The sequence below is a fragment of the Saccostrea echinata genome, unplaced genomic scaffold (genome assembly GCF_033153115.1).
Source record: "Saccostrea echinata isolate AGI-Se365-2 ecotype Australia unplaced genomic scaffold, CSIRO_AGI_Sech_v1 ptg000001l, whole genome shotgun sequence".
Classification (NCBI taxonomy): Eukaryota; Metazoa; Mollusca; class Bivalvia; order Ostreida; family Ostreidae; genus Saccostrea; species Saccostrea echinata.
In genome coordinates, this window is record NW_026889750.1 from 53,058,690 (window position 1) to 53,079,974 (window position 21,285).

Consider the following 21,285-nt stretch of genomic DNA (forward strand, 5'->3'; position numbering starts at 1 on the left):
CCATCCAGGCTTCTTGTACTACTGGCCTAGCTCAGCTGCTTATTAAAGAATGACGAACAAACGTTTTCAAATATTGTCGTGTCATTACCAGCTTTTTTCTAACAATAAGAGTTTTAACACAAAAAACTTACCTGTTGTGTTCTTAATTTTTGCTATATCCAAATGGTTATATTTCACAAGTAAGCTGATGTCTTTAGGTTTGTAAATGTAAAGGGAAGCTACTCAAATTTAACAACTCTTTCTAGATCACAAAAATTTTGGATTTCATTTGAGCATCTCTTCATCTGTATTTCAAACCGAACAAATATATATGTATCACAACCTGCCCATTCATAACACAACATGCTTCAAAATATGGTTGTCGACTGTATAACTTGGAAAGAATTCCGTCCTCGCTCAGTGTCGCGTCGTTTTTCTCATGCATTCGTTTCCTAAGAATTAACTGATTAACGACATTTCCCCGCTTTGGTAGCATAAAAACATTTCTTCATAGTTCTATTGTTCATACCAGTTATCTCAAAGACAAATATTTAACATACGTATGATGATTTCTTTCCTTTTTTCCCGCAACTGCATTGTTGTCAATACAGACGATCCGATTTGTTTACTAAAGGGGAAAAATTCGAAAAGAAACGAAAGTAGAAAATAACTCAGGAACGTAACGGACAAGTTCTGAAATTCAGGAAAATAGAGTAAAAGTATTTCGTTTTTCTTTCACAAAGTAATATGGAAGCAGGAGATATACATGTAAAGTTAGCCAAAGTAGTTTCGGCTGCTACGTGCAAGTGAACTCCAGATTTTATTGATGCAGTTATCAAAAGAATTTTTTATCCAATCAGAATCGAAATTAAATGATTATTAATTTATTTAGGTCAAAAAGTGATTAAGTTTTATCTTCTCAGCTTTCTTATTTTATCACCATAAGTTTAAAACGAAAGAAGCAGCAGTTTTTATAACAAGTCAAATTGATAGAAACACCGATAAGAGAAAAAAGTATCTTATTATCTTTGTACTTTTTTTTTATTCTGAAAACCATTTAGCCATGTAAATGAATCGGGAATACTTTGAATACTTTGAAGAGGCTATTTTTTTTATTTTACTTTCAAGAGTTTTATTGAGAATTATCTATAATGAATGTACTCTAATTTCTAAATTCTGAAATTAAACAACTAACTTCGAATATTGTGTTCTGATTTAAAGATATTATCATCCTACATCTATTTTGCATATAAAACTGTGTTTGGAGCCTAGGATGAAGAGGTCAAAAGGTAAAGTTCTGATTTTCTTCTAACGTCACAAATGATAAACGCCTTTTACGTGCATTTATATATTCCGTATACAAAGGGAGACAGTTGTGAAGGGGCAATGTCAATTATTAAACATGTCTAAGACGATAATTACGTGTACGTTAGATACAAACCGTGTCAAATGTGATAGAGCAATGAAGATGGTTGAACGTATCTACAGGAGATCTATATAACAGAATGGCCGATGCAATATCCCGAAAGCAATGGAAACGTTCTCTACAAATTGTGGGGGTCAATGTTCGTGGGTAAAAAAAAAATTGTTTGGTTCGTGGGGACGTAAAATAAATTTTTCGTGGATAATTCGTGTACTCAGAAAATTTAATGAATATATAATTGACAAAATAATTTTTCGTGGGGATGTACATACATTTATATATAGATATGTGGATAAGGGTGACCCACGAAATCCACGAACATTGATTATTCCAGAGCATTACTTCTGGAACCGAAAGGACACCCAGCTCAAAGTCCTTTGATGTTTCACTAGCTGTTCTCAAAAGTCAGGACACTCAATTGTTACATGTTAACGAAGCGAATTTTAATTTTCGCATGTGAATTAATGCTAGGTATAGGCGTTTCTATGCAAATGAGCCAATAAAAACTCATGAGAGGTATATTTATTATTCATAGAAAGTTTTGATTTATTTTCTTATGCATACTTAGTACCCACTGTATGTTATAGCCAGTACACATTATGACGTCATTGTTCTTTCATACTGGAGGTAATGAAACACATCAACAAAATGGCTTCGGCGCAAGGGATTACCTTATTTAATTTTACATAAAAATTGTCTAATGCTAAGAAGAATATTCTAAAGATCAATAAAACTGCTGCACAAATCCTAGCCATTTTCTCATTTGATCGGAATTTCGAGGAAACTTATACCGGACAGTACATTTTTACCCTGATTCAACATAAAACTTTATAAATAGAAATTATACAACTGAGCTGTTGATATTTGCGCAGCAATACCAGCAATCTTTGGAATATTTTGCTTCTAAATATACCTTATTTCAGTTAAAAAAAAATAGAGCATGACCTTGAGCCGATCATTTTTGTTCATGTCCATTATAATCTTGAGTAGTAAAGAACAATGACGTCATAATATGACGTCATAATGTGTACTGGCTAACTCATGTCTTGGGTTACAATGAGTTTTAACTTTCTCTGTATAATAGATATAGTCCTTAGGCATTTTGATTAGTTTATTTGCATAGAAATGCCTATACCTAGCCTTAACTCACCTGCGTTAAATCACCTTTAGGCTAGTGTTTATCATATATATACCGTCATAAATACTACTTTTCAGCTTTCCCACACTCCTAATGGGTGTTTATATGGATAGCTTTAATATCGATAGTAGGTGGCTTCTTGATATCCATGTCGAAAATCCTTTTATCTGTACTTGAATCATCTTTAAAGGCAGAGATTTTTTACCGGCTGGTAAATTCCAGGTGAGGGAGGGGCTTATTTTGTACAGGAGTGAATGCCCTGAGGGCTAGCAGTCTACCTGCTAATCCCTATACACAGGAAGTGATTTAATACACAGTAGAGTACCCAAGAAGTCAATCTTTACCTGTGTTGGGATTTTGAGATGATTTTAGAATAGAAATAAAAAGTTGTAAATAAAGTTTAATCTCAATAATTTTTATTAATTTGTAATTGAATATGTGTCAAAGTATCCCCGCCCATTAAAGAATATTATTATTCAAAGTATTTGTTGAGCTTTGAAAAAAAGAAAGTTATACCAAATTTTGATATATATATTATCATAAAGAATATCATAATTATTTCGAATAGTAAAGGTATGTATGTATATATATTATCAAGCTAAAAATTCCATAGTAATACAGCTTCTCTATTGTTTATACCATGTGTGGTAAATATCAAAGAAATTCAATCAAAAGTTAATTTGAAGGTCACCACGAGTGCCAAACAAGGTGTACAGGGTATACACAGGGACTAGTAAGTAAATGTCAATCAAGTTCTAGCACCCAGTGATGTACCTTAACGCACTTAATTGACAGGGGTACACAGACCAGGTACTGGCGTCAGCGACAATATGTACCTACCCTCACTGCACATATTATCGTCCGTCTGTACATATTGTCGCCGGCGACAATATGTACCGAGACGAGCTTTTTTTCCTTCTGCATAAAGGACGCCAATATGTACAGTCACGCATCGGCACATTTTGTCGTCGCCGAAATATGTATTGTGAACATTTGCACATATTGTCGCAGATATATTGTGTTAAAGAATATTTCCTAAAGAGAGAGAGAGAGAGAGAGAGAAGATTGACACACAAATAGAGAGAGAGAGAGACATACAAACAACAAAAGGATAGAAACGTGTATGGCAGATATACATGTATAAGTAAACAAGTTGTTTTTATTAAGTATTACCCGCAATACTGTAGGGAGAAAAAGTTTCGGTCAGAAAATTGTACCCGGGACTAACGTACCGAACACCACTATCATATGCCAAGGTACTTCTCATCAAAAACTACTGGCCAATTTCCACCAAATTTGCCACAAAGCATCATTGGATAAAGAGGATTCAATTTTGTTCAAATGAAGGACCAGGTCCTCCTTTTAGGGAAGATAAATTAGAAAAAATTAGTGGCATCTTTTAAAAATATTTTCAAGAACCACTGTGTCAGAAAAGTTAAAACTTACGTGAAAACTTTATTATAAAGTGTAGATTGAATTTTATTCAGACCATGACCCCCGAGGGAAGGATGGGCCTACCATAGATGATCAAAGTTTGTATAGGAAAAAATCTTTCAAAACCTTCTTCTCAAGATCTACTGGGCCAGAAGAGTTTATACTTAAGTGAACGTTTCATTACATAGTGTTAATTCAAGATTGTTCAACTCATGAGCCCAAGGGTAGAGTGGGACCACAGTGGTCGATCAAAGTTTTACAAAAGAATGTATACAGAAAGTATTTCAAAGTATTTTAAGAACAACAAGCCACTGATTAGTAATGACTACACGGAAGCACCCTCAGGTAGTTCTTCAAATCATGTTCCCCGGGTCTATTTTATTGTTCATGAGGAATGGCATTTAAAGCATAAAAAGTCAAATGTGGTGTTGCTATTGATGCTTGAAATGTTTAGAGAAATCAATTCTTTGAAAGTGCTTTTGAGTTCTTTAAGCAGTTAAGTACTTTCTACTTGTACCACTTCTTGAAAAAACAGTCAAGGTGGCTTTATTTTTGTCGTGAATCTATCGACAATACTACTTTACGCTTATTGCTTCATATTGCGATATCACGCCTAGATACCTCTTTGTCTGTTGCTTCGAATTCCGCCTCATTGAATTATCAAAAGATGTTAAGATTTCTTTTCTTTCAAAGAACAGTAAGTTAAAAATTGTGCATAGATCAATGCTGATTGTATCTTTTTTTTTGGATTTAATTCGCCAAAATTGTTAAAAATTAATAAAGGATTCGAGAGTCATTTCCCTTTAAATTATGCATGTCAGTATATAAATCATAACCTAATATAATTATCATTTTACTGAGATTCTTCGTCAAATACCGTTTTCTATCTTCAGAATCACCATTATCACATGTACATGTATAATTAATTTAATATGTCTCTGAATCGATTCAATAATCAAGAACATGTTCTAAAAGTTATTGCAATACATGTTTCTAAACAATTTATAATTTCCTATTTTATTAATAGATAGCATGTTTTCAAAAGGGTTTTTATTGTTTGTTTTAATTGTCCAAAGGAGATATGGGAGAACAAGATGTAAAACAAATTGCCTATTGTGCGACAAAAATTGAAGGTGAAAGTTGGAATCTCAATTATTTCAAGTTTTTCTTTGATGTTACCTTTAATATTAAAGTATACTCTATTGGAATTCCCATGGGTACCAATTGCGCCCCGTTATTAGCAGACCTTTTTTTGTATTCACATGAAGCAGAATTTGTCCAAAATCTTGTACGTGAAAAGAAGAAAACACTTGGTGTGGCCTTCAACTCGACATTTAGATATATCAATGACGTATTGTCAATTAACAATGGCTATTTCCATTCTTATGTCGATACGATATATCCTTGTGAACTTGAGATAAAAGATACCACGGAGTCTGACACATCTGTTTCATATTTGGACATTTACTTGAAAAAGACGTTAATGGTAATCTAACAACCAAGCATTATGATAAACGTGATGACTTTAACTTTTCAATCATCAACTTCCCTTACTTATGCAGCAATATACCTTCATCACCTGCATACTGGGTATATATATCTCTCAGTTGATTCGATACGCAAGAGCATGCTCTACGTATGTACAATTTCTAAAACGAGGTAAATTATTGACAAATAAGTTGATGAAACAAGAATATCAGCTGTCTCGTTTAAAGTCATCATTTCGTAAGTTCTATGGTCGATACAGTGACCTTGTCAGCAAATACAATTTATCATTGAGTCAAATGCTGACTGACGTTTTTCACGCTAATTGTTAGGCCATTATTTACACACTGAATTGTCGACGGATTTTTCCGTTATTTCCCGATCATGACAAGGAGCACACGGCGGGTGTGAACGGTCGGCAGGGGATGCTCACTCCTCCATGGCACCTGATCCCACCTCTGATGTTTGGAGGTCCGTGTTTGCTCTGCTCCTATTTTGTATTGTATAGTGGACTTTTGAGCTTGAATACTGTTCGTTATCTCCATTTATTTCATGATATATCCACAATGTACAAAATGCTCTTAAAGATTGAATTTATTTGCTTATGAAATAGCAAACATACTCTAAAGAGGGCATAAGGATTATTATCTCATTGTATAACACACTTTTTCTATATGAGTAGGTCTTTGCTTCATTTTTTTAAAGCTATTGTACAAATAGAAATTTGTTGCTAAACAGAAACATGAAGCAAAGTCCAACTATACTTTCAAAATACACCTTTACGACACAACATATGCATCTTTCCGGAAAAAAAAAATACTTAAGTTTTTTAGTCAAGGTCTTATCATAAACACGATTTCAATGCTACTATTCATTAGGAGTACATGCGGTATAGCCTAGTGGCTAGCGTGATAGTCTCAAAGGATAACAAGGATTTTTTTTTTTTTTTTTTTTTTTGCTAAGTTTCGAACCCAATGAGGACCACACGAATTTTTTTTTAAAAACAGAATTTTCTTCAATAAAGATTTGCTTATCATAATTTCATAAATTTCAATAACGAGAAATTTACTCTAAATACTTCATTCGAAAACTGAATATGATTTTCCTTTGTAATTATGAAGCTAATGGCATTCTGCACGCCTTTTTCACCCATCTACTTTGCTCAAAAATCACTTCTGACACAGAAATATTAAATGTATTTTTTTTTCAATAAATTTTATAGAAAATGTTGGGTTTTTTTCAGAGAAGAGTCTTTTAAGACTGCTTTGTTATTACACGGTGACTTAATTTTCACCATTAAGAGTAGGACTTCACAATCATATCGATCTTCCGGTATATTGCCGATCGTTGACTATAATACCGCATTGCGATTTTTTTTTCCAGTAACGATATACCAGCACAGTGCTTTGGACTTAAAGTAAAATATGAAATATAAAACATGTCAGAAATATTTTTAATCGTGACAAATGAAAAGGCTGCTGTTGTATGGTTACATTTCGGTCCTAAACTGTAGTTAAATCAACAAGAACTTATAGTTACAACGTATTTATAATAATTAATTTCTCTCTGGTTAAAAGTAGCTCAATAACCTATTATAATCGCGCTGACCATCTTTGACTTCAAATAAAGTGGAAAATGCCACTCAAATTTTATTGTCAAAGGAAACATGTAACATCATATACTTAAAAGGGGTTAATAGTTTTAACCTATGAATTATGGTTTTCTTTATGTTTAGGTTAATTTTTTTTTATACTTTTACGAGACAAGATAGGTAGTATAGATACCCTGGTTTGGCAATATTTCCCTCCTCTAAACAATTATTAACACCAATGTTTTCTTAATATTTCAATTTATAGACCTAGAGTTCATTCAATACAAAAAAATCACGTTAAACTTCCAGGAAGTAAACAAACAAAACAGTCCCTAAAATAAAGTTTTCCCAGACTATTCTCAATAAATGTAAGTACTAAATAAGTTCTCAGAGTAAACAGAATACGAAATTAGAAACAAATGAAGTCTTTCTTTCATCAGGATAGTGTTATCAATGTGATGTGTCTCAATTTTTTCTCCTCAAACAAAAACGTTTTAGAAAACCAGAGAAATGAAAATACAGTAGAGACCACAAGTATTTTTCGTCGCATGATTGAAAATTCTTCGTGTAAAACGGTTTGAAGAACACCGTTTAAACGGCATATGCGCGAGAAAGCACACCATGTTGACCGTCTCCAGAAAAATAAAATCCAGGTTAAGCCCCCTTCTCTGAGAAGATTTTTTTTTTCTTCAGAAAAAATGAAAACAAGCATGTATCCTTTACAAAATGTGTAATGTGATTTTATTCATTACACACGTTTAATAATAAAAATTGCCCTTTTTATATCTGTCTCCTTTTTCTGTATATGGAAGTTATGAGTGATGTCCTTAGACTCTTCTGACCATCATCAACGTCCCTCTCACCTCGGTCCCATCATTCAATGGGGGGTCCCAAGGCTGTCTCCAGTTTTGTGAATCCCAGGGCCCGTTTAGGAAGGCATCGTGGCAGCTGTTGTACCACCACCCACCTATTCCAAATTCAACAGCGCATTGAAAACCATAATCCGCTCTGTCGTTGTCTCTATCCCGTGTACTAAAATACATTCCATTTATACCGTTGTCTGGGTCACCAGGAATTATCATTCTTTCACCTACAGAATTAAAGAAATTCATTCTCTTCATTTGTGAAATAATAAAACAAACAACGGTAGAACGTCATTTACATGAATTGATGTTCAGTAAGGGGCAAATTAATCTAATTGTTGTACATCATGTACATTTACCACTCCAATGCAAGACGGTAAATTTTTGCTTTAGTCAAAACCACTGTTATTTGTAATTATTAATTATATTTGAATGTCAATAATGATATAGTTTGAGAAGAAAAAGTAAAATCATTTCTTTAATCTGAAAACATTCACTGTACTACTTGCCGCAGTCGCCCATCACTGTCCTACATACGATCATGATATTCACATGAATAAAACATATGGCGCAGCGAATGACTGGTTCGCGACGATAAATATCCGCGAGCTGGAGTTGCTCGCAGATTTCGCGGAAATTTTTCGCATGCGTATAAAAATTGGTTTATAATACATGGATTTAGAAAAGTACAAATCAAATACAGGTTGGTACATTGATCTATTTATTTTATTTTTATTTTATTATTATTATTATTATTATTATTATTATTATTATTATTATTATTATTATTATTATTATTATTATTATAAATCAATGTTAATTTAGAAGTATTTATGCTCGATAAATTAGTTTGGATTTTAAATCTAATTTAAAAAAAAAAACTATATTTAAAAAAAAAAACTTCAAAAATATTCTGAAAATAAAATAATCAAAGTAGGATATTTTCTAAGTATGTTTTATTCAAGTATATTTCTAGTTATCCATGTTCAATTAAAGAGGCTGGGGGGTTGTGGCCATTTTTAGACTATATTGATCTCCTTTAGAAGAAGAGCTCCATATGAAGATATAGAAAATGATCAAATTTTAAAACTAAAATTTTTGAAATTTTTCTTTGCCAAATAAAAGGTTGACAGCTTAAGATATCATATCTAAAAAAAATTAAGTTAAATCTGGTGGTTAGTTTGTGGTTAATTTGTTGACCCCCCCAGCCTCCTTAAGAAATAAAAAACAAGTTTAAAAACTTCACAGGATTTGATCACGTACCGACCCACTTCATTTCCCAGTGATGTTTTTAAACTTGTTATTTATTACTTATGTATACATTTGAGACGGAAAATCGAATATTGCACTAACTGTTCGTCGTAGATTTTGACAAATTACGTAAGGTGTCAATTGGCTTGAAAGCGGTTACGCTTCAAATTCATCTGGCAAAGGATTCTGTTTTGAAGGGAATATTCTGTGAAAGGCTACTTGTGATCAATTATAGTGAGCATATTGGTTTCTGGGATTTTTTGTATTCATGAGAACCCATATTCGATGTTAAAAAAACGCAAGAAACACGTCCGATGTTTGGTAATTAAATGTTGGAGGAATTTCGGTCGGAAAGGGATGGACGAAGACACTTGTCCGGACCAGTTATCTTGAAATCAAGTAAAAAATTGGATCAGAAAAATAAGATCTACGATTTCAATAAGGCAAATTTATTATGATGTTGACACGGAGACACTGGCGATAGCTTACATTCATGATTGTTAAGACAACGATCTCGATGATGAAGGTGTGTCTACCGAAATGCAGTCACTATATTCAGTACTCGTTTTCATTGTAAATAAAATGATTATTTTTTTTATTTGCGTATTCTGTATATTTTTATACATGAAAAGCATGCTATATTGCTTAGTAGAGTAAGTCTTTTTATATAGAATGACTGCGCTGTGTGATTAGGTCACGTAATGACCTATGACCTTCGAAAAACTTCATACAGGTATGAAGATATTTGCTCTCTGTATGTTCATATAAGAGAGAGATACCACAAATGTATAAATTCAGGGATGTGGCTTTTCTGCGTGGTTTAATGACGTACGCCATATATCACTTGTAATTTGCGATTTATGACTGCTCACGACGTGTATATAGAAATTTGTACCCGGCTTGCCAACCAATCAAATGAATTATTACAAGCTAGATTGGAAATATATATGCATGCTTTCCCCACTACTTATCTCAATTCTTATCTCACTGTCAATTGTTTGTGGTGTACACATGTCACCTATCACGTACCAAGTGTTCCTGTGGTTGTAGTGCACACATGTTACCTGTCACGTACCCAGTGTTCCTGTGGTTGTGGTGTACACATGTTACTTGTTACGCACCCAGGGTTTTCTTGTGGTTGTGGTGTACACATGTTCCCTTTCACGTACCCAGTGTTCCTGTGGTTGTGGTGTACACATGTTACTTGTTACGCACCCAGGGTTTTCTTGTGGTTGTGGTGTACACGTTACCTGTCGAGTACCCGGTGTACACATGTTACTTGTTACGCACCAAGTGTTTTCTTGTGTTTGTGGTGTACACATGTTATCTGTCACCTACAAAGTGTTCCTGTGGTTGTGGTGTACACATGTTACTTGTTACGCACCCAGTGTTTTCTTGTGTTTGTGGTGTACACATGTTACCTGTCACCTACAAAGTGTTCCTGTGGTTGTGGTTTAAACATGTTACCTGTCACCTACCCAGTGTTCCTGTGGTTGTGGTGTACACATGTTACCTGTCACCTACAAAGTGTTCCTGTGGTTGTGCTTTACATATGTTCCCTGTCACCTACCCAGTGTTCCTGTGGCCGGTCCACTCAGAAAAAGGCGATAATTCTCTGCTTCATCTGCTACAGAGAACCGATCATATAACTCGTACAGTGTTGTGCCATTTACTAGAGTTATGGAAACGTAGAGAGAAGAGTCATTTCCTTTTGTCAGTTGATGGATTTGGTCATTTCCTGTTTAAAGATATATTCACAAATCAATATTAAAGTAAATTACATATATATATATATATATATATATATATATATATATATATATATATATATATATATATATATATATATATATATATATATATATATATATATATATATATATATATTGGATAAAATATACATTTTATTTCTACCTATGCTTTTTAATATGTACTGGACTTTGAGAATATGGTTATGTCCGTTCTTTCTTTCTCTTATTTGTTCGAATAACGTGTGCTTTAATTATCACATAACATAAAGTAAGGAAAACAGAATAATCTTGTATTGTATTCTTAATACTTTAAATCTGTTTTTCAACTTTCTCATTATTGTAAAATGTCAGAGGACGGTTCTATCACTGAAGATTTTGATAAATCTTTTTTTATGATGACCACACTTAATGGATTTGGAATTTTATTTCTTTTTCCTGTGTTTGATTAAAATGTAACCACTTTAATTTTCGTTATGTGTTTCAAGGTTCTGCATATTTTTTTTCTTCCAAACAGAATTTTTTCCAACTTGGGTTAATTAGTGTTAAAACTATCCACTTATTTTTTGTATTATAACCTTCGCTAACTTTAATGTACACGCAAAGTTTGAGGATAATCTTTTGTTCATGATTTTTTAGAGAAATTCTTTATTACCAGTTTAAAGCAGATATTCAAAATGCCACAAAAGACTTTTTGCTCATTTTTAATATTTGGTAAGAAAGAAAAAAGGAAATTGCCCAATATATGCAAGAAACACATATTCGACAGTCTGATTTCCAGTTGTTTTTTTTTATTTTTGTTTTGTCTTTTTTTGACATACTTATGGGGTTTTTTTCATGCAGCGAGAAAGTTTTTAAAAAACTGATTAATCGAAGAAAAAAAATAACGAAAAAAAAAATCTTGGAACGGGCCATTAAACATGGACTCTCGAAAATTTCAGAGGTGGGATCAGGAGCCAAGGAGAAGTAATCATCCCCTATCGACCTCTCACATTCGCCGTGAGCCCATAATATTAATCAGATACATGGAGAACATTAGATGACTACAAATGTAATAAAGACGTTTTTATCGTATGGAGATATTCTGATCAAGTTCACTCATGAAAGTGGCTAAACACTTTGTATATACAAAATTTTGATTTATTTAATTAAATGTACGTAAAGTTACCGGTTATAAATTTACCTTGACTTGAATTTATAAAAAAATATCTCGTTTTGAAACTTTATTTCAACGCAGATTTTGCATGTACTTACAACTGAGTTATTCTTTATCCTTTAACAACAAATTACCATTGTGTTAAATATTTCCCTGTCTAAAAAAATACCTTTGCTACGAGAGGCAAAATTTAACTTGTCCCTAAAAATGCCATTTATCAAATATAAAAGAGGAGAAGTGATCAAATTTGAAGTTTCCTAACTTACCAATCCAGAAATCTTCCTCAGGGTCACCGAATCCATTCTTATATTCATCCCATATCCGATTAAAGTCCACGGATCCTGTAAGTCGTTTTTGGATTGCCTTTAACAATTTATAATAACATGTATTATTATTAATATCATAAACAACTAATCAATATTATTATTATAATTTTCATAATTAAACATGTTTGAATGATAATTGTGAAATGTATATTGTATCTCATTAATCTTTTTTTGGAGATTTCTATTAAGTCAATAAGTCGTGTTTTGAATGACAGTATGTAAAGCAAAGAAAACCTTTTTTAAACAGTGCGATAGTTGAAATTAGTTGAAAGAATAATGTCCAGGTACTGATAAAGGTAATATATATTCATACTAAATAGATAACGTCAATATATATGTGCATGAAATATAATGATAACAGTATTCAAGCTCAAAAGTCTACTCAAACAATACAAATCAGGAGTAGAGCAAACATGGACCTCTAAAACATTAGAAGTGAGAGCAGGTGCCATGGAGGAGTAAGCATCCCCTGCAAATTAAGTGAAAATTTTATAAATAAAAGAGAATACCATCCATCCACCGCCCTGCGTCTCCATGTCACAGAACACCCTAACCGAATTTGAGGGATTCCCATCTGGGAAAATTTCGTACACACCAGAATTATATGGACCATTTTCTTGAATTTCCTTACAATCCATTGGCAAAACTAAACCAGAACAAAGAAATGAATGAAGAGATTGTGTAATGTAGCATAAAAAATATGTTTTAACTCACCGCAGATCGACATAAGTAGAAAATAACTTTGTAAAATGATCTGAATTATAACTGACGTTGAACGCTTAACTATAATGATATTCCTTGTTGCAAATCTATTTGAATTCCTCAATCTACCAACCTGTAAATATGTTTTTTTTTAAATTGATTATCAATCTCACTAAAAAAACTTAATTTTTTGTTAATCTTTTATGTTTGTGTTTAATTGTGGAGAAAATAAAATCAAATGGATGAATGGAATTGATGTTTCTTTCGGACATTGTCAAATTTAATGCTAATTACGATATTACTATTATAAATAACATTTGGCAAAGGTGTACCAGTTTGCTGTTTTATTGTCAAATAAGGAAAACAATGTTCAACTTTTTTTTTAAATTTAAGATTTAAGGAAAGAGTTTTGTCTGATTTCTGACTAAATGAAATATTCAGAGTATATTTGCTGATGTATCTTATATTTTTAGATGAAAGATTTCAAAGTTCATATTTTTCTTCCCTCTTTATAATTCAACTACTTTAAAATACAAATGGTAAACCGATTTTGAAATCTAGGAGGGACTGTATTTTTGGTGAGAAGGCGGCGCTGAACATATCTCCTTCTCTGCTTCTAAATTCTACCACAGGAAAATGCATTTAGTAATTTTTATTAAACAATTAGAGACTTAAAGAAATGTAACCATAGTTTTTAGTAATAGACAAAAGTTTTTTAAAGTTTGAAATAAGTACGATTTTCCATACAAACTACAATCTTGTTGGCTATTGAAAACTTCTAATCAAAATACTGATATGAGCAGAAATCAGTAAAATGTGTGTTTTCTCTCTTAGTAAACGGTCAAAACCTTTTGTTTCTGTATCGTTTTCTTCGTTTAGACGACTACTTTACCAATAAAGAAAATGAGAAAAATGTAAGTATACAGAGCTGAAAAAAGCATATTTCCCCTCGAACAAATGAGGAAATTGGGATTGCTTGCTCTCTCTCTCTCTCTCTCTCTCTCTCTCTCTCTCTCTCTCATGTTTTGAGAAAGAATTAGTCATCACATAATTGGCAACAATAATTTTCTTTATTCTTATCATTCTTAATGATGTTGTCATTTTTAATCTATGAAAGTTTCTTAAATTTTTAAATACAATAATATAAGAATGCTTAATTGTTATTAAAGAGATACAATATCATTGATTACATGTCAAACTATATATTTCTTTTACGATTTTGTCACGTTTCAACACTGTTTCTCCTAATGAATTAATAACTTAACCTGCACAGGTGATCAGAAAATAATCTAAATGGAACTTTGGGGATGTAGAGATACAATTTATTGATATATACTAAAAATAAGGAAAAATATTAAATCTAATAAACAAATAAAATAAGTAACAAAACAAACAAATAGCAAGACTTGATTTTCACAATGTTGATATGCATTCAGTTTTGAAGGAAATGATAATTCCTAGGAGTAGGGCAGCATTGTTTGTCTGTTTAACGTTCCTTTGAGAAATGTTCGAACATTTATTGAAACGCCACCACCTGCTTTGAGCAATGATGGAATTTTTTTTGCTCCAACACCTACTGCGACAGGGGCCTCGGTTTATATATTCCAATCGGAAGGAAATGTCTACACCTCCCATAATGGGATTCGTACTCGCGACGTAAAGATCAACTCTGGACTCCGCGAGTCTAGAACAACCGCTCTTACCTATGCCGCACGTGGGCGACTTCTGCAGTATTTCAAATAATAAACACTTTCCCTTCACAATTCTCCCCATATAATCTTCGATTCGGTTGCATTTGTAACCTCGTGTACTGGACTTATCTGCCTCACAATTTCCATTCTGACAAATCATGTCTGTCACATACATCAACTAAAGAAACAAGCATTGTGAGAGTATTGCATTAGCAATACTAGTCCCCTAGAGGCAATTGTAATCTGGTTCCCGTTAAAAATTGAAAATACCATAAATCCGTCAAAAAATTAGTGAAGCGGAACGAAATGCAAATTTTATCTATAACTCCTCAAGGTAAAGTCACATACCAAAAATCAGCTCAATGTCTGCAAGCGTTTAAAAAAAAAATTGCAGAAAACCCTGAAAAATTGAAAAGGTCGTAATTCCGTCAAAAATGTCATTGAAGCGGAACGGAATGCAAACTTGATCTGTAACTCATCAAGATATACTCACATTCCAAAAATCAGCTCAATATCTGCAAGCGTTCAGGAAAAAGGTCTGAAAACCAAGTGGGACAGACTGACAGACAGACCGAGGGACAAACAGACGGACGGACAGACAAACAGACAGACAGACGGACAAATAGAATCAGAGAAAACCTATAGTCCCCTCACCGGTAGGGGACTAACAAATATCTAAATCTAAGAGATTCTCAGTTAATGTTGCAAAGCAACTCTCAAATACACAATGTATTGTTATTTATAAGTTTACCTTCACAATTCTCCCCGGCATAACCTTCGATACAGTTACACCTGTAACCACGTGTACTGTTCTGGTCTGCCTCACAAGTTCCATTCTGACAATCATGTTTGTCACAAACATTAACTAAAGAAACAAACTTTTAAATCAAAAAGATTCATTGTTATATCTAATTTCAACCTGATAAATATTTGGAAGCCCTCTAGTTTTAAATAAATGTCTTATCGAATTTCGTTAGACCTCATCATTCACGTACATTGAATATATGAAAGAATGAAGCGTAGAAGGTTTTTATGATTTTAGTTGAGGTTGGAAAACAACTTATGTTGGTATTTTCAGTAATTAGATGATAATGATTCTCTATTTTTATAGGTGCACAATAATTATACGAACAGAGAAAAATGACTTATAATATTTCAAAAACAAAAGATGCTTACATTGACATACTATCCCTGAAAACCCCTCAGGACAGGTACATATGAACTTAGGTCCACGTGGTGGTATGGATTTTCCTATCCGTGTATATGTCCCACCATTCTGACATGGGTTAGGATTTCTGTCAGCGACTGAAACAATATACTTGTAATCAAAATATGTCGTTAATATATATATATATATATATATATATATATATATATATATATATATATATATATATATATATATATATATATATATATATATATATATATATATATATATATATATATATATATACTTTGCCGAGTACTTTATTTTCAAAAGAATTTTGATATCCTTTAGGAAACCTTATTGTTTCCTTTTTGTTCTCTATTATTATTGTCTTTTATGTTTTTTTGTTTTTTTTATAAATGTCTCATCCGAAGGATCGATCTCCACGTCCAGATAGGGATTCAAACTCGCAATTCAAGAACAAACACTCTAATCACTGTGCCACGTGGGCAACTTACTGATGAATAGAAACAGAAACAGTTTAGAATAAGACATTGAATTGGAATTTCATTTCTCAGGCGATTTTTTTTAAACTGTTACGATATATATACGCGTATCTTATCACTTTCTTTTAATCTTTTTCAAAAGATTTGGAAGACTTACAATTGTTTGATCTCTTTGTCAGGGTTTCAGCTTGTAGACTTGCAACATACCCGACCAAAAAAACAAAAAGTATCTGAAAAGTAAGATCAACATTCAAATACCAAAATATCAACTGTCTTGGTTTATTTGAAAATATAACTGTAAAAAAGGAACGTTGTCTCTTTTCTAGCACAACATCTAGCGCACTTACTTATATACATGTATGTCTACGCAACTAATCCGTGTGAGTTTTGTATCAATAATATGCAGCATTCTGACTAAAAAATATTGTTCAATTGAGTTTCTGTTTTGTATCAAAATATTTCAGGAGAGATTTGCCCTTCTGGAGCTCGCCAGTAATTTTAAAGCTAAACACTACTCGTAAAGACATTGTCCGCCATATTTCTCTCTCATTGTCGGTATCCCGACAACCCCTATATAAAAGACCTCCTAACAGTTTTAAGTAATTCGCTGCAGTGGTCTCACCGATGTGGTCGCACATCTTTCATTGCCATGCTACTCGATCACATTAAAATTATCAAAGCACTTTTTTCGAGCCAGGAGAAAAGTAACATAAAATAACCAAATTTATTACATTTTCAACAGTGAAATACTGTGATTTATTTATTGAATAAAAGTGATATTCTCTCACAGTGTGAAAGGATACCAAAATGATATTCTCTCACAGCGTGAAAGGATATCAATGTAAGTAAAAAATAATTTATGGCCTGTCATAACCGTTAGAGATAGTAACTAAACATCTTGATAGAGCTAAAACTGCAATTTTCTCCCCAAATATGTTGCTAAAATTTATGCTATGGAATGTTTTCAATCTCACAACTGCTAAGCTATGACGTCTCAACCGCTCAACTATGACGTCAAGCCTAGCTATGACACTGTGTTAAGGTCAAGATCTAGTAAATGATTTTAGACTGCCTTTTGATGCTAAATACATTATGACGTCATAATCAAATTAAACTTTCTTTTTCCTGTACTTTACAGCTGTAAAAGAATTATGTAGAAAACGAAGTACTTTTCTGGAATTCAATTTGAAATCATGTGAAAAGTAAACCTATTTGAAACCTATATTCAATTTAATATTATTTTAAAGAAGAGGCTAAGAACATACAAAATACCGTTTTCTGAGAGACTGTAGGTGTAACCGGAAGTAGAACTCTTTAATGAATAACTTCACAAAGTTACTAGCCAACTTGGCTTAAAGCAGTAAACTGCCTCCAGTTATGATTGTCAACCCAGGTAAGAGGATATCTGAACTATGATCAACGCTAAATGAAAACACAGTTGTAAGTTTTATAAATTTAATAAAGTGAGAATTAACCTTTGTAAATGATAACAAATAATAAATAATAATCAAAACTTAACAGAGAATAAAGTCTTTCAAAATTGCACAGAAATAAATAGTTTTATCAAAAATATAATTTAATTTGGCAAGTGAATAACAATAATCTCAATAAATAAATAAGAAGTTTGTGAAAAATTTAATAGGAAAAAATGGGAGGAATGTGGAAACCCTTTGAAAAAATGAAAGATGCTTAAATAAAAATATCTATGTCCCTACTGAGCCTCCATACTTATGAAAAAGGTCAAAAATCCTATTAAAAACTGCTTTAAATGTCAATGATGTGGAAAAATGTAAGGGAAATGAGCTACATCACCCAATATGAACTCTACTAATCAACACTCTAGAGTTGAACTTAAAATAATAATGCTAAATCTGGATTCTAAAAATATCTAACCCAGAAAATAAACAACACCATAAATAAATAAATAGTGAACAGTAGTTCTAGGAATTATACCTGTTATCTACCTATCCCTAGACCAGGCTGGACTTGGAAAGGGGAAAACTAAATTAACTCTATGAAACCTACATCCTAACTGTTTCCTAACAAAAACCTAGAACTTGTGAAAAACATGAAACTAAAGCTAGCTAAGACCTAGAGTACTGTTAAACCATGAGGTTTTCTTAGCACTCTAAGGTACTAATCAAATAGTGCTGATAAACCATGAGGTTTTCTTAGCACAGTAAAGAGGAACTAACAATGAGGTCGTGTTCCCCAACCCAAGTGAAGAAAACTACACGAACGCGGCTTTAAATACCCTAGCTATAGGCCCAAATATAAAAGCCAATAAATATCAAAGATCCTACAACTAAGTTAACCAATCAGAACACAGCTACCAAAAGTACTATGGAAAGACTCCCAACATGGATGACACTTCCTGTTTAAAAAGTAAAACATGTGGAATGTCAACACATGTCCTAACTTATAACAGACAAATAACAAGAAAACATTGATGTAACCATCAATTGTCGCCCGGGAAATTAATAAAGTAAACAATGGAAATGAGTCTTGATCATCAAACCGCTTCGATATGTGTGACAAAGGCATGCATCTAAATGATGGAGACGATAGTCGAGAATATTTTGAAAACTTATAGTCAGATGAAAATCGAACAAAAACGATACCCTTTTAAACTTTATTAATTCCTCAAGTAAATGTTGGCTGCATAAAATATAAATTGAAACCAGACACATGCATCACCTATTTTCAAAAATGTCTTTCACTTTAAGAATATAAAACACGAACTGTGTAAAGTACGTTTTTATGCGATAAGTAAAATTCGATGTTCTAAAAAAAGGGACCTGTCGTTTTTTCGATAGTAAATGATGAGCAACTTTATATATTAAATATGAAAAACATATATATTTTTACAGATTCACTTTATGGAAGTAAATATATTGTGTATCTCGTAATTTAAAAAGGGAAGGAACATTCTGATAAACAATCTTTTTAATGTTTAGAAAACCTTTGATTCTGAATAACTTCTCCCACCTCAATCCCCATATACCAACTCTTAAACTTATATGTATAGAGCAGCCCGAGCTGCAATAAATAAGTAACAACTGAATACATAAGGTAAATAGAATTATCAGACTGAAATACCAACAAATACTTGCAAAATATAGTTTACAAAACGAGGGCTATGAAATAGAAATCTAAACCACTACATAGGCAATCTGGAATCATTTAATTTGTCTGATATGGAAAAAACTCCCATATTCATGACTGATTTTCTTAATTTTTCATTGCAAATGAAAGTTTAAGATATGATTTTTCGTCTTGTTTACCTACAAATTATGCCCCGAAACACCTTTTTTGACCAAGCTATACTTACAAAGCTTCATTTAGGGAATTTATTTCTCAAATTTGAGAAATCTGTAGGCTCCTTTTATTTACTAGATCTTGACCTTAAGAAAAGACAGAGGCAAAGGGAAAATCAAAGAAAATGTAATAAACAGAAAATTCAATGTTTTGTAATAAATTCCATATTCATCTACAAAACATTGAATATCCTCTATTTATGCATAATTTACAAACAGGAAATGCATAAAAAACAAGGAATAAACGCACAAAATCAAAGACCACGAAACAAATACTACAAGTCGGCCACAGGTTTCAAGTGTGCAATCGGGAGTAACGAAATCGAAGGGTTTATATACCCGTGTGACGGAACTTATTTATGAGTAGTGTTAAGCTTTATTAGCTTCTCTGAACTGCGTCTACGGAAAATCATGAGTGAGAAAGATTGCTTTCCTTGTTGGAACAAATTGCATTAACAAATTTGTCGATTTCACTAAAAATTGCAATCTACAATCATTATACCGCCTTTTCATCTTTCTAAATTTATTAACATTACTTTCTTTGAAGAAAATTTTAATCTGCCTCAAATAATTATATACTTCGTTTAAAAAATATATACAGGTTTAGATTTTTTTCATTCTCGTTGAACCAGAGTCCTCAGACTCATAAAAATGTTTTTAATTGTGTACGTTAGAAATTTAGAACTTAATTTTAATAATTACATGTATGTAAAATATCTAAGTAATTTCACTTACCTTTCCTGTTTGCATTATGGCTGGTGTCTAAGAACAGACTGTGTAGGTTAGCGTCGTGTCTCTATTTAAAGACAATTGATTTGTATAAAGATATTGGCAAATATTATGATTGGCTATCTTTTTGTGACTGACAGCCTCCTTTCAAAATGAAAACGATTTTATCATTTTATTTCAAAGAAATACGTATGCTAGCTAGATTGACTCGAATTGTTTACAAACAAATGATTTAAGAAGTTTGGCAATTTGCCATTAAATGTTTTACAGAATATGGACGAGGTAAAGTCCATTTTAGCTGATTTATAATTCCTTGCAGATTAAAATGATTAGTTACTAGTAATAATTACCCATTTTGATTGGGGTTTTAATCTCATTCGAAGGACCGCCCTATTGAACGTTTGTAAATAAGAAATTTAAAAACTATTTATTAGATTCAATTAACATTTTCTGTTGTCATCTGACCTTAAATGATCATTTTTGCTGTATCTTGATTTGTAAACAAAGATCAACCGTAAAAATGTGAAAGGTCTGCTGCTAAACAATTGCTTGTTATACATTTTAATGTGCTTGTTTTATGTTATATTCAGGGGAGGCAGTTTTTTCTTTAAAAATCATTCCCATTGTTTTAAATAAGTACAGTAAGGTATAACTACACTTGTACAATTTTTATGTATATTCATAAAAAATGAAGGACTTTAGAAAAATTATAACTTTGGAAATATGACTTAAGAAAGGAGGCAAAACATATCTTTCCCTTTTTTTTTTTTTTATCAAAGCCTAGCTTATGAGGACA

The 21,285-nt window shown here is 32.3% G+C and overlaps 1 protein-coding gene across 1 annotated transcript; it reads right to left on the reverse strand.

Annotated features, from left to right (window-relative positions):
• Positions 1-7,791: 7,791 nt before the first annotated feature.
• Positions 7,792-20,510, reverse strand: LOC133180868 (ficolin-1-like). The gene is made up of 8 exons (XM_061315319.1): positions 20,496-20,510; positions 16,601-16,673; positions 15,964-16,092; positions 15,539-15,652; positions 12,904-13,040; positions 12,335-12,431; positions 10,735-10,902; positions 7,792-8,140 (listed from the first exon to the last, which is right to left on the reverse strand). Exons 1-8 carry the CDS (start codon positions 20,508-20,510, stop codon positions 7,878-7,880), a joined length of 996 nt encoding a protein of 331 aa, XP_061171303.1. The 3' UTR covers positions 7,792-7,877.
• Positions 20,511-21,285: the final 775 nt, after the last annotated feature.